The 12257-nt window shown below is 36.8% G+C and overlaps 1 protein-coding gene across 1 annotated transcript; it reads right to left on the reverse strand.

Annotated features, from left to right (window-relative positions):
* Positions 1-6613: 6613 nt before the first annotated feature.
* LOC146725179 (uncharacterized) lies at positions 6614-12257 on the reverse strand. The gene is made up of 6 exons (XM_085483888.1): positions 12138-12257; positions 8590-8677; positions 7868-8092; positions 7348-7778; positions 7111-7273; positions 6614-6758 (listed from the first exon to the last, which is right to left on the reverse strand). Exons 1-6 carry the CDS (start codon positions 12255-12257, stop codon positions 6643-6645), a joined length of 1143 nt encoding a protein of 380 aa, XP_085340014.1. The 3' UTR covers positions 6614-6642.

The raw sequence follows: 12257 nt of genomic DNA on the forward strand, positions 1-12257 counted from the left end.
TCACACGCGGGTTCGTCCAAGAGAGAGTGATACGCGGATATATGCCGGACGGTTCCGGAAAAGTCGGAGCAACTCGAGTCAAAATTAGTCCCGCGCAACTACGTGCGTATTGTACCGCGGCAGAATTCAAATTCTATTTAACACTCCCTCTCAAGATGCACGTGGATGCTCCTCGCTATCTGTGGTCCACATCTCCATTTCCTCCAGGCACCTCAGATGAGTTGAGCGCGGTAGCGCTTTGGTGAGGATATCCGCAGTCATCTGTCCCGTTGGGATATGGTTCAACTCTATTGTTCCGGCAGCAACCTTTTCACGCACAAAATGATACTTTATGTCAATATGTTTCGTGCGTGCGTGGAATACGGGATCGTTGGCCAAACATTGAGCACCCAGATTGTCGATGTACAATGTGATTGCCGCCAATTCAGACAGGTTGAACTCGCGAAGCAAGCTATGTAGGTATACTGCTTCCTTAGTAGCTTCAGAAAGGCTGACGTACTCAGCCTCTGTCGACGACAGAGCTACCGTGCGCTGCTTCTGCGACTTCCACGTGATGGCTGCACCACTCAGGAGGTAGACATATCCCGTATATAATCGGCGATCCTTGGTGCATCCTCCCCAATCGGCATCGGCGAAACCAACCAGAGGCTTGTTTGTCTGAGAATAGATCAATCTAAGACCCGCCGATCCGGCGAGATATCTCAGTACGCGTTTGGCGGCAAGCCAATGACTTCTTTGCGGCTCATTCGCGTACTGGGCCAATCTGGAAACTGTGTTGGCTATGTCGGGCCTCGTAGCGACCGATATATACATTAGCGCCCCGATGAGCTCCCGGTAAGGCCACTTCTTTCGATCCGATGGCGCCTCTTTTATTTCGCTATTGTTTGCACAGAGTTCCGAGGGCGTGACAACAGGGTTGCAATCTTCCATGCCATATGTCTTTAGCAGTCCACGAATGTATCCCTCCTGTGACAATTGTATCTCACCTTCCTGTTGATTAATTTCAAGGCCAAGGCAGTATTTTGTAGGCCCAAGGTCCTTGATATCAAAATCTTGCAGCAAACCTTCTTTTATTTCCATGATCCACTCTATGTCCCGCGACGCAATTAGAATATCGTCGACGTAGACCAACACGAGCATGGTATCTCCTCCACGTTCTGTCCAATAGAGACAGGATTCGTTAATAGACGGTTTCAGACCCATCTCTTCAAGTTTTCTGTTGAGTCTCGAGTGCCACTGTCGGCCTGCTTGACGAAGACCATACAGGGCCTTTTTGAGGCGGCAGGCATTGCCTCCTTCCTCTAGATCCTTAATCATTTTCTTGGCTTGGGCCCCTACTTGGGATCCCTCACCAAATTTGTATACTATGTCTTTTAGTGACTCTTCCATCATCTCAGGAACTTCCATGATTACCTTTTCGTCCAACTCTCCGTTTAGATAGGCGGTGACAACATCAAATTGCCAAATTTGAAATTTGAGATGGGCCGCAAGAGCCATTAACAAACGCATCGATTCGAGCCGGGCGACCGGTGCGTACGTGCGATGGTAATCCACACCAAAACGCTGACTGTACCCCTTCGCCACGAGTCGAGCTTTTTGCTTCTCAATTTGGCCATTTGGCCGATGTTTGTTGGTCAAGACCAGGCGGCATCCCACGACGTTTTGACCTTGAGATCTCTGAATCACGTCCCACGTGTTGTTCATCACAAGACTCGTCATCTCTGATAGGATGGCACCTTTCCATTCCTCACGCTCGTCGCTGGCCATGGCTTTCTTGATGGATACTTCTGCCACACCAGCAAAAACGTCGTCGCTCCCCCCGTCTTGGCCGTCAGCATCAATTTCTGCAACCTCATCGTCCTCCTGCGTGGACGAACTCACTGTTCGGTAGAGTCTTCTAAATCTCCCTCTGTTGCCCGTGCGCATAATCCTAGGTCTGCCCGGCGCACGTCTCTCGACCTGTACTTCCTGTGACCTGGCGTCAGGTGTCTGAGATACTGTGATGCGCGGTACCTCTGCTCGCGGCAAACTGGGAATTACATTAATATAGTCAGGACAATAGGTATCACCTGTTTGATTTAGACCTACTGAATCCGTCAACACTTCCATCTCGTTCAGTATATCCGAATGTCCAGGTGATCGGTTGACGTCTTCCACAAAACACACATCCCGTGCGACGATGATCCTTCGCGTATCTGGCAGCCATACTCGAAAGCCTTTCGATTCTCGTGGATATCCAACGAAGACGCCTTCGACCGACCTTGCCGCCATCTTATCCTTCGCGGGGTCCTTGTCCAGCACATAAACTCTAGAACCGAATATACGAAGATCATTGCAATTCAAACTCTCACCTGTCCATTTCTTATACGGAATTTGACCCTCCAGACTGCTCGTTGGACACCGATTACGCACATAGCACGCGGTTGCCACCGCTTCGGCCCAAAACGTCGCAGGTAATCCGGATTGCAAAATGAGGCATCTGGTCATGTCGAGCAGGGTACGATTTTTCCTCTCAGCAACTCCATTTTGCTGAGGAGTGCGAGGAATCGTGAGTCTGCGCTCAATTCCCAACGCGGCAAGATATTTATCGAACTCCGAGTTGCAAAATTCCCGCCCATTGTCCGATTGAAGACACTTTATGCGCTCTCCAGACTGTCGCTCGACCAGGTTTTGATACTTCTTGAATGCCTCAAGAACTCTGCTTTTGTCTCTCAGAAAATATACTTCACACCACCTAGTGCTATCGTCTATGTAAGTAACAAAATATCTCGCACCATTTAAAGACTGTGTACGAAAAGGCCCGACCACATCGGAATGCACAATCTTTAGTCTCTCGGCGCATGGTTTGTTACCTTTTGGGAACGGCAGTGCTGTCATTTTACCCTTTAGGCACACATCACAACGCGTCAGCTGATCAATGTCACTCATGTCCACAGACACCCCAACTCTTTCGCGAATGACCTTCACTAAGTCACGAGAGTTCAAATGTCCAAAACGTTCGTGCCACTTGAGCAGCTCACTCCGCGTGGACTCGACATCAGCCCTGGCACACTCAACACCCTCACTTACATAGAAAAAATCACCTTTTCTGTTCGCGGTGAGTTTCACTTTGCCACTCTGATCGGTCACACACGCCCCGTCGCGATAAAATGTCACCACGTGTCCCTTGTCAGTGATCTTCGCAACCGAGACGAGATTCGACCTCAGGTCAGGTACAAAAAGAGTGTCTTTGAGCGCAATCACTCGTTGACCTTGATCAGTTGTTGTCGAGACATTCACAACACCGCGCCCTTTTACTTCTGCGGACGCATGACTCGCGAGATTCAATTTGCTCCGAGGAGATTCACCGAGGCACTGAAAAAATCTCACGTCTCCGCACAAATGGGCCGTGCAGCCACTGTCTAAAATCCAGGGTTTTCCTGTCACACCGCGGTCACCACCGGTCGTTCGATCTGCTACAGACACTGACAAATGGCACACATATGAATCATCCACTGCATTGGCGGACAGACCTTGTCTCGACCTTGACTGTTCTAGGGTCTTATCCGCATTCTTCTGTGGGCACACATTTGCCTTGTGACCAGGAGTATTGCACTTGAAACACACTATTCCAGGATTTTCCTTCGTCGGCTGCTTCAGCTCCTCCTTGCTCTTCTTTGGACGTCGAAACTTTGTTCGGCTTTTCCCGTGTGCTGTCATTGCCGTGACAACCTCACCACCAGTCTGTTTTCTCGCCTCGCTTTCCTCGATGATCTTGATTTTTAGCCCCTCAGCTGTGGGAAGTTCGTCTCTCGACTCAATCGCACATCGAAAATATTCATACGAGGCTGGCAGGCTATAGAGAAGCATGATCGTGAGCAGATCTCCATTTATTTAAATATCCAAAGCTTCTAACTTATCGACTACATCGAAAAATTTTGCCATGTGCTCTTTCACATCGCTACCTTCTTGCATGCGTTGAAGAAACAGCTGTTTGAGAAGTGTCGCTTTTCTGGCGGGGCCTCTGGATGCGTAAATTGATTCCAGCTTGAGCCATACGTCGTGAGACGTCTCACAGCCTCGAATCTGCTTGAGTTCCAACGGGTGAATTGATAGAATCAAGTCGGATTTCGCCTTCCTATCGGCTATTTTCCATGCATGAATCGCGGCATCCGCCGCGGCACCCGCTGCCCCACCTATGGCTACCGGCTCCGGCTTAACTTTATCGCCGATCACGTATTCCCATCCATCGTTTTTAATGAGAAAAGCCTCCACCTGCATCCGCCAAGTATCATAATTATCCTTCGACAGCAACTCAATGCGCAAAGGACCGAGAGTTGAGCTCGAAGACATAATTAGTCCGTACACTTCGAAAAATAATTTTTCACTTTTAACCGAGCACGTGCTATTATCCAATCTCAGCGTGCGCGTACCGAAAAAGTTTTATTCTCGACCTATTCTGGGCCCATAACCTGTTGATTATTTAATTTGGAGAGGCGGGATGGTCTCTTAGAGCAAAATAATTACTTTATAATTGAGCACAGAAAATACTTTTATTGTAATAATAAGGCGAACGACTTAAATACGCGGTCACGATGTTACTCACACGCGGGTTCGTCCAAGAGAGAGTGATACGCGGATATATGCCGGACGGTTCCGGAAAAGTCGGAGCAACTCGAGTCAAAATTAGTCCCGCGCAACTACGTGCGTATTGTACCGCGGCAGAATTCAAATTCTATTTAACATATTTCTTGTAGGCTTGTAACACAACAATATTTTGAATTTGAATAAGTATATTATTTTTCATTAAACAATACGAATTTGCACTTGAATAAGAATGTGTCGAAATAGTAAAATCTCTATGTTTAAATTTTTTAAATTGCTTATAGAAAACGCTTTAAAATTTTTCAGGTAATGGACTCAAATTATCTTCTATAGCATGAATAGACTGTTTTTTTATTTTAGGTAAATTATGCTCTAATGCTACATTTATTTCGTGTAATCTACGATCAATTTGTTGCAAAGGATAATTAGGAGATTTTATTAAATTTTTAATCTGGCCAAGATAATTCTCGAATGGGAAACATGAAAATAAATCTAATGGCCCATAAATCTGCACATCATCAGCTAAATGACATAATATGTGTACATTATAGATTAAGAATTCTCGGCCGTATAATTGTTCACAATGTTTAACAAATATATTCAACAGTTCTTGTGGAAATGTACAACTAAATTTTGATATAAGTTTTGCAGATATTAAAATTGATATTGCAGTATGAAAAAGTAAATAGTTCTCATAGACGGCTGTATCGACTAAATTTTTTAGTACGAGAGGTCCTAAAGATAATAAAAATGTACGGAACTCTGTCGCTTTCCACCTTGGAAGCTCACACATAAAGTGTTCTGGGTTTTCTATTAAATTCTAACGGCATATATGATTTTAAAGATTCTAAATGTTCTGATAAGATATTCATTTTACGACCAGATAATCGGGTTGTTAACGTACTACTTATCCAAAAATTTAATAATTTTCGCATTACTCCTAAGCAACAAGCATGCATATAATCAATAGGAAAAACAGGATAATTATGCCGATTCCCAATTTAATTAAAAGAGAGATTTCGATATGGTGATCCTCATTTTGTTGATTAACAAAAGAAATATTTGTTCTTTTCGGTGTAGATATATCTCTAAACACACAACTCGACTTTGTATATACTGTCCTTGTATCACACATTTTTCGCAACATGAATAGCCAGTATGGGATTTTATACACTTTATGAATGCTCTAGCAGGTGCATTGCACACAAAACTGTGGATACCAATGTAATATCTTTTGTTATTGATTTCAATACCTTCTTGGAACAAATATAGGAGTTTGTTAATAAAATCTTCTAGAAATAATTTTAAAGGCTGTGGTTTTGATCGACCGCAAAATATACCAATAGCAAAGGGTTAGTTTTAAAATTTTTTACTAGTCCTAAAATCGACCAGAATTGTAAATTTGAACTGTTAAATAATGGAAGTCCATCAATATTAAAACCGATATCTAACTTATTTTCAAAATTTTCTGCTGTTTGCAATACAATAGATTTTAAAATATTTTTTAGACCAAAATAATAAAAATCCCCATTATTGAGTTGTTTTTTTTAAATATTTCTTGGCGTTTCTAATAACGTTTTGGAGTCTAAAGGCAATTCATGATGAAAAACGTGTAATACGTGTAATAAACCAGTGATTGCAGAATGTGTGACATTAAAATTAAGAGCCCACTGCTTTAAGCTTGAGTTTAAACATGGCTAAAAAACTGTACTATTTAAATTTATATTTAAATCAGATAAAACTAACGTTGTATTGTTAGACAACGTTAGCGATAAACTTGCATCGTAATTACTGGACACATTATTTTTAAGTATATTATTAATATTGTCATCTTCATTTTCACTATTAAGTGAAATTTTCCCATGTAATATATTTGACACATTATTATCAAGTGCATTATTATTATTACTAATTTCAGGTATACTATTAAGTGAAACATTCTTATGTGTTATGTTGGGTTTCTTATCACAAATTTGAAGTGTTTTACAAACAGTTAGTGCAATTCTACGATAAAATTGGCGCTTACTTACAACAGGTTTCAACTTATACTTAATTTTTTCAGGCATTTTCTTTGTTTATTTTCTTCATACGATCTTGAGCATGCTTTAGCCAAACCTTTATTGCATCTTCTATTTCTTTATCGGTTGAATTGGCAACGCTTCTCTTGACTGCACCTAAGAAATATCAAGTTTCCGTACAATTTAAACCATATTATAAATAACATTAGGATTAAAAATATCTATATTAAATTAAATGAGTTTAATTCAAATTAAAATGTAGAATTATTAAGATTTAAATCAGTTACAATAAAGAAAATTTTTAGCAATAAAGTTTTAATTATAAATTTGTTTAAAAGTAGATTTAGATGTAATTTTATATAAATGAATTTAATTTTATTTAAGTTATATACAAATTACCTGTCATTCTTATTAATTAAAATTGATAGAACTTATATAAGGTAAATTACATCAAACTAAAGAAAAAACCAAATCCCCATCTATGCACACATACAAAAAAAAAACTTACCAACAATTAAATTTTTCAGGGATAAATCTGAGAAAGCTCTTTTCTGTGAACGTTTGCCGTAATAATTAAAATTTATTGCCACAGCATCAATCAAAATGTATTTTAAAATTCTATTTGTTTTGCTTGGTATATGATTTCCACCTAGACTAGACAAATATGCTGACTGAAAAGAAATTCAATTATCTATGTGCTATAATATTAAATGCTATGGTATTAAATGCTATTATGTATACATACCAAAGCTATATTATCATCATTATTTGTTTTCAAGTAAACATCTAACTGATCTAATTCCTCAACTGTTTTTAATGAAAATGCAAATGGTATATCAGGCAATCCAGTTACATTGTTTACATTTATTGTATTTTGTCTGTTCATCCATCGCAATATTTCATCATTCTGTTCCTTGACAGTAGCTATCAAGGAAACAAGTTTTTTTGAAAAATATTTCATTATAAAAACTATTGACATTTTATCTACTTTTACAAATAAGCTTTTTAAACTAAAATTATTCGCTGTATGAATAAATTGACGATGTAAACGTGGAGTTGTTGAAATGTTATTATTTACAGATGAATTACTTGCAGTACTTGCTACATTGGGGCTTATATTTTCACTTATATTGAAAGTACTCGGTAAAGGTGAATCAGAACGGGCCAAAGTAAAATCTAAAAGTAAATGTAACAAATATTTATTTCTTTAAGGTTATATAAAACAATAAAACAAACATTTGAATATATATAAAATAAGTAGATACTTTTCTCTAAATGTTTAGAAACATTAAAACTTTTTTGTTTTACTAGAGGCGGTCTGGGTAATTGTTTTTCTTGTTGTTCCTCTTGTTCATTATCTGACGATGAATATATTCTTCTATTAGATATCCTTTTCCGTTTCTTACATATACTTTTGTTTTCTCCTTCACTTTCCAAATTTGATCTAACTTCTGACTCTTTTAGTTTCTCTCTTGCTTTTACAAGATCATCTGCAATTTAGAAAAAATGTAGAATAAATAAATATATATATATACAGGGTGTCCCATAATTCGCGAACCACCGCGAATGGGCAGATAGAGCGTGTTAAACTAAATACAAAAATCCTGTATCATTTTGCGATATTTGCAATAATTATTGAGTTTTTTATTAAAATCTCTAAACGAATAAGCAGATAGAAAGCATTATTTGATCGAGAGGCGGCGTCATGCAGCGAGCGGCGACTAATGTAGTGGCGCCGAAAAGTAAGATGATACTTTTGATACTAAGCGGTACATGCACACCGAGGCCGGCCTACCGCTTTCTACCCGCTCATTCATTTAGATATTTTAGTTAATAACTCAATAATTATTGCGAATATCGCAAAATGATACAGGACTTTTCTATTCAGTTTAACACGCTCTATCTGCCCATTCGCGGTGGTTCGCGAATTATGGGACACCCTGTATATATGTAGATTAAACAAATAAATATGAAAAATCTAATTTACCACTTCTGTAAAAAATACGCGAAATACTGTACAGTGTCCATTTTTCAGTATCAACCGTCTTCCTTGTTCTCAAAGCTTTATCAAATATTGTAAACAAAGAAGGGCTATAAGAGCTATTAAACATAACAAAGTTGTCAGTTGATATTAAAAAATATAAAAAACTTTATTTGAACGGAGCGAGAAATAAAATTTTCTACATTACAATTAGAAAATAACTCGAGTTTGATTTCATTGGATGTTGTGTCACTCTTTACTAATATACCGATAGACTTAGTATTAGAAGGTTTATTTGAGAGATGGCATTTCATCTCTGATAATTGCAGTCTTAATAAATCAGAGTTTCTAAATGGCATTAGTTTAATATTAAACTCTACATTTTTTACTTTTAATAACACTATATATAAACAAACCTATGGAACTCCGATGGACTCCCCTCTTTTTCCCATAGTCGCTGATATAGTATTACAAGATTTGGAATCTAAAGCTCTAAACCTACTTAACTATAAACCGGTTTTTTTCCATAGATATGTCGACGACCTTATTTTGTCAGTACCTAATAAATATATTGAACATACGTTAAACACTTTTAATTTGCTACACCCGCGTATTCAATTCACAATGGAAAAGGAAAAAAACCATAGTTTGAGATTGAATCTACAAAACGACACTGAATTTTTGCCTGATATATACAATAATATTATAGATTCTTTACCAAAATTGCCAGAGTTTGTAAACAGACCTTGATATGTATAATAAAGGTGAAACACCGAGTTACTGCCTCATTTGGGATTGAGAGTTGAGACGGTAAAAACGTTCTGTCTTTAGTAAACTTTTGTTTTTGGAAAAAACTGTGTCTATTAGATTTCGTATCTGATACTTGTAACTTCTATAAAATAATCGTCAATTTTATTTGAGTGAGTGTACAGTGCATTTTATTTTTCAAAAGTATAGTGAATAATTGGATATTATTTATTTAGATCTCCATTTAATGTCTAACAACATTTCAATATGACGATTCAATCAAGATATCTCCCTTGACCAATAAATCAGGAGGCCTATACACATAGTGATTACATGGCACTGTCGCTCGATCTCAGTATGTATCAAAAATTTGCACTTGTCACACGCAATGACTTGTTTAGAAACATATGTAATGAGACAAAAAACTGACTTTTTATTATCTTGACATCGTTAATTGCCGTCTTTAATGTTCAATATTACATTTCAATTTATATAATATTTGTATTGCGCTGAGGAAGGCTCGAAATGTCAGCCGAAACGTTCGCTCTAATGTGTATTTTTTATGTATATATTATTTCGTTAAAATGCGAATAAATGATCACTTCTTATTTATTTCTCGCTCCGTTCAAATAAAGTTTTTTATTAAAAATAACTGTAAGACGACCCAACTGGCTTAAATTAATTCTTATTATTATTAGTTTGATGCCATATACAAGAAAAGACAACGTTTCGACCTTAGATTTAGGTCCTTATCAAGTCTAAAATTAACATTAAAAAATACAATAGATGTACAAACAAGAATTTTGATTTTTAAGAAAGCAAAGCGCAAACCAAGATTGTACTAACAAATTAAAACGTACCTTACAAAATCTTTAGTGCAATATATAATTAATTTTTTCATTTTACATATTTCAATATAAATACTGTGTCACATTTACGTATAATTGTTTCGTCACTTGGGAGCCCGGTTTACAGTATAGCGCGTTTTTTACATGATATATTGGAACGATCAGTTACGAAACCTACCTCACATATTAAAGACGGTTGGACGTTCGCGAATAAAATCAAGAATTTGAGTATTGAAGATAATGAAATGTTAATTTCTCTTGACGTCACATCTTTATTCACAAACATTCCTAAGGAATTAGTTTTAAAAGCTATTGAAAAACGTTGGAGGGATATTTCATGTAACACAAATTTTAGTTTGGCACAATTTTTATACGGAATCGACGCTGTATTAGAATCTACTAGTTTTCGTTTCAACGATCAATTTTATGAACAGATACATGGTACGCCAATGGGATCTCCCCTTTCACCTATTTTAGCAGACTTAGTTATGGCTGATCTTGAGACAGAATGTTTAAGCTCTTTACAATTTGACATTTCAGTTTATTATAGGTACGTTGATGATATTTTTGCAATAGTACCACGCAATAAAATCGATAACATTTTGACTACGTTTAATAAATACCATCACCGTTTGCAATTTACGCATGAAACAGAGATAAATAACAAGATTAACTTTCTGGATACATTGGTTTTTAGAAACAATGGTAAACTATTGACTAGTTGGTATCAGAAACCCACCTTCTCTGGTAGATATTTAAACTACCATTCTAACCATCCGTTTAAATACAAAGTTAACACCATTAATAACTTAGTCGACCACGCTATTTTGTTATCGGATAAACGATTTCATAATGAGAACCTACAGATGGTTAAAAAAATCTTGTTGAATAATTGTTTCCCTAGGACGGTCATTGAGCAATATATGTATAAAAGAACATGTTTTTTAGAAAATTCTCATAACGTAGTTGACAAAAATAATGTATTTGATATTTCGTCTCGTATTTTAATGCCGTATGTTAAGAACCTAAATAAGACTATTGAGAGATCTATTAAGAAAACAGGCTTAAGTGTTATTTATACGATTCCAAAAAAACTAGATACGTTTATTAAACCCCGAAAAGACAAATTACCTAAAGCCGATATGACCGAGATAGTTTATAAAGTTAACTGCAACGACTGTGACGCCACATACATTGGACAAACTAAAAGACACCTTAATACTCGGATTAAAGAACACATGAATAATATAAAAATGCATGTCAGCAACCAAAATGTTATAAGCAAACATAGAAATGATTTTTCGCATGACTTTAAATGGACAAACTTAAATATTTTACATCGAGAAACAAACACTAGGAAAAGAGAGATTGCTGAAATGTTTTTTATAAAAAAATTTAATAACACGATCAACCTACAGAAAGACACAGAGAATTTGAATCCGATCTATGATAGAATAATCAAAGCTGTTTAACTTAGTTCGTCTTTACCATCCATACTGAACATTTTACGTGACACAGTATTTATATTGAAATATGTAAAATAAAAAAATTAATTATATATTGCACTAAAGATTTTGTAAGGTACGTTTTAATTTGTTAGTACAATCTTGGTTTGCGCTTTGCTTTCTTAAAAATCGAAATTCTTGTTTGTACATCTATTGTATTTTTTAATGTTAATTTTAGACTTGATAAGGACCTAAACCTAAGGTCGAAACGTTGTATTTTCTTGTATATGGCATCAAACTAATAATACTAAGAATTAATTTAAGCCAGTTGGGTCGTTTCACAGTTATTTTTAATTTTTTTCATCACTGGCGATACAAGATACCTACTATTAAAGTTTTTTATATTTTTTAATATCAACTGACAACTTTGTTATGTTTAATAGCTCTTATAGCCCTTCTTTGTTTACAAGTATTAATTTAACAGAGCTAATTACTAATTTTATTTATCAAATATATTTTGATCTTTATAAGGAGGCCAAAAAACTTCCTTTTTCAAAGGTGTGAGCCATACACTGTTAACAGCAGCTACACCACCGCCGTGTTTCTGATCAAATTCTACAACAACATAAGCCAT

The sequence above is a fragment of the Nylanderia fulva genome, unplaced genomic scaffold (assembly GCF_048542155.1).
Source record: "Nylanderia fulva isolate GAGA-0341 unplaced genomic scaffold, ASM4854215v1 Scaffold101, whole genome shotgun sequence".
NCBI lineage: Eukaryota > Metazoa > Arthropoda > Insecta > Hymenoptera > Formicidae > Nylanderia > Nylanderia fulva.

What these genes read in the sequence shown, in the direction of transcription:
- LOC146725179 (XM_085483888.1), bottom strand. Translation starts at nt 12,257, where the DNA reads ATGGCTTATGTTGTTGTAGAATTTGATCAGAAACACGGCGGTGGTGTA. An exon ending in CTCCTTATAAAGATCAAAAT is followed by an intron (nt 8,678 to 12,137) that starts ATATTTGATAAA and finishes TCTTTGTTTACA; the next exon opens with ATATTTGATAAAGCTTTGAG. An exon ending in TTCTAAACATTTAGAGAAAA is followed by an intron (nt 7,779 to 7,867) that starts GTATCTACTTAT and finishes ATTTACTTTTAG; the next exon opens with ATTTTACTTTGGCCCGTTCT.